Source organism: Macrobrachium rosenbergii, chromosome 22 (assembly GCF_040412425.1).
Source record: "Macrobrachium rosenbergii isolate ZJJX-2024 chromosome 22, ASM4041242v1, whole genome shotgun sequence".
NCBI lineage: Eukaryota > Metazoa > Arthropoda > Malacostraca > Decapoda > Palaemonidae > Macrobrachium > Macrobrachium rosenbergii.
This window is the reverse complement of record NC_089762.1, coordinates 9,946,196-9,948,695: the sequence shown is the minus strand read 5'-3', so window position 1 is coordinate 9,948,695 and position 2,500 is coordinate 9,946,196. Positions and strand designations below refer to the sequence as shown.

The 2,500-nt window shown below is 25.7% G+C and overlaps 1 protein-coding gene and 1 pseudogene across 1 annotated transcript; one reads left to right on the top strand and one right to left on the bottom strand.

The window, feature by feature from the left end:
* Positions 1 to 52: 52 nt before the first annotated feature.
* Positions 53 to 487, bottom strand: LOC136850362 (uncharacterized G-patch domain protein DDB_G0278987-like). Its single transcript, XM_067123978.1, has one exon. The coding sequence runs from the start codon at positions 485 to 487 to the stop codon at positions 53 to 55; it is 435 nt and encodes a 144-aa protein (XP_066980079.1).
* A 1,234-nt stretch (positions 488 to 1,721) lies between these two features.
* The window catches only part of LOC136850361 (DNA polymerase delta catalytic subunit-like), a 9,555-nt pseudogene continuing 8,776 nt past the window's right edge, over positions 1,722 to 2,500 (top strand).

Sequence of the window (2,500 nt, the reverse complement as noted above, 5' to 3'; positions counted from 1 at the left end):
ATGTCTAATCAGATAGTGAACTACATTGTTCTTCATGGAAAAGTAACTATTATTATTTTTCTGCATCATCACTACTACTACTACTGTTATTTTTTCTTTTTTCACTATTCCCATCATCATCACTGTCATCATCATCATCACTACTACTACTACTACTGCTGCTGCTGCTACTACATCTTTTTTCACTATTCCCATCATTATCATCATCATTACTATCATCAACACTATATGGTAATGATAGTTGTTGTGTGCAAATGTTTTGTAAAAGGACGGCGGTTTCTTTAGATTCTTCTTTAGAGGATAAAAATTCTTTTCCCTCTTTATCTTCTTTTCTTGCTGCTGCCGTTGCTTCTTCTTCTGCCAAGTTTTCATTAGACATTTGTTGTGTTACAGCCGTTGTTGTGGTTATAGTGCCATTGTCATTTGCTTTTTCTACCAATTCTTCATCAGGCATTTGTTCCAAGTTTGATGATGTTGTTATAGCCATTGTAGTATCATTTTTATTATCGTAAAGTTTCTCGCCTTTTTCTGCCAATTCTGCCAATTTTATTCATTCTTCTTCTTCCGGTGCTAATCGTGGTTGTTGTGGTGTCATTATTATCAGGGAATCATCAACGTTTGCCGTCCAGTCGTTTTCTTCTTCATTATTTTCATTTTCTTCCCTTTCCTTGTTATTATTAATAGCAGCAAATAAGTCTTCAGCCATTTTTTGTTCGTTAAAATTATTCTCATTCATCCTCTCTTCACTACTGTCATCATCATCATCATCATCGTCGTCGTCGTCGTCGTCTGTTAAAAATAAATCAGCATGAAGGGATGTTTGTGGAGTTTGCATTTTTTCTTCTTAATAAGTTTTCTTCACAACAGCAATATTTTTACACAGAGAAAGTTTAAACTAGACTAATGCGAGGTTGAGAACTATCGATCCTTTTAAGCTAAGCAAAACTGACATTATTATATATTTAAAATAATCATGTATGTACTGCTCTTGCTGTATTATTATTATTTTATTAGTGATAATAATAAAAATAATATTTTTTAACTAAATTAATATAAAAAAAATATTTTTTTTATTTATGATTTTTACAAATAGAAATCTTTAAAAGATTAAATATAACAATAACTAGTTTAAAAAAAATTGATTATTACTTAAAATAAAAATTAAATAAATTATAAAAAAATTACTACAAATTTTAAAAAATAATAATAATATATTGTAAATATATATATAAAATATTTTTATATGAAAAAATATATATGTGTATATACTATATATATATATATATATATATATATATATATATATATATATATATATATATATATATATATATATATATATATATATATATATATATATATATATATATATATATATATATATATATATATATATATATATATATATATACACAATGGAATATACAAAACTGCATCACTCAGCAATTTTTCCTAAAAGAAATGAAAATTCTTATTACGAAATATGTAGTCCTATTAATGTAAAAATACTACCCCTAGAAAACAGATTAATATTTTCGGGCATTAATTTAAATTATAATAATAATAAAAAATGATGATAATTTTTACATCAAACTAGGAAGTAAACCAGACGAAGATCAAGAAGCAGACGTATTAGGAGGAATTATTGATAGGGATTATTCGGGTGATATAGGAATAATAATGCATAATTTTTCAAAAACAAAAGAAAAATAAATATTAAAATGGGTGATATCATAGCTATACTTAGATTGTTAAAATATTTCCACGGGTATAAAGTTTCCCTATTCCCCTCTTCCTCTTCGTATCGTATTAGATACGCTAGTCGATCCGGCTTAGCTTCAAAATCATCAATTATCGTAATTGGCGGAGATAAAAATGGTGATTTTGTATTAAACAATTTATCTAATAATAAATATGATATTCACAAAACGGAACGTATAGGACAAATTATTTACGAAGATAGAAAATTTAAAATTGCTGAATACTGTTTAACGTTTTCATTTTTTATATAAAAGGGGAGATTTGTTTTTAAAACATTTTTATTTTCACCAAAAGAGATATAACAAGTTAAAGAGCAAAGGGCTTCTATAAAAGAATCAAAATTTTTTTTATCATCATCGTCATTAAAAGTATCATTACATAATTTTGCAATTTGGAAGACGTCATAAAACTTCATTTGAGTTAATTCAGTGACGGCTTTGTATATCACATTCTTAATTTCGTCTTTAATTAAATTATTATCATAGTTTAGCAACCATTAATTGTATTCGTTTCCAAAAAATATAAAATGTAAAATAACGTAATTTATAAGTTGATCATAATTTAATTTTAAGCCATTAGATGAATTATCCAAACTATATAAAAGTCCCGTACCTGTTTTGAAATTAGGAGTTACGAGAATAATTTCTGGATTTTAAAAAAATATCATCATTGCTAAAACATCAGAATCGAGAGAAATAATAACACTTTTACAATGTTCTGTTTCATCATTATTATTATT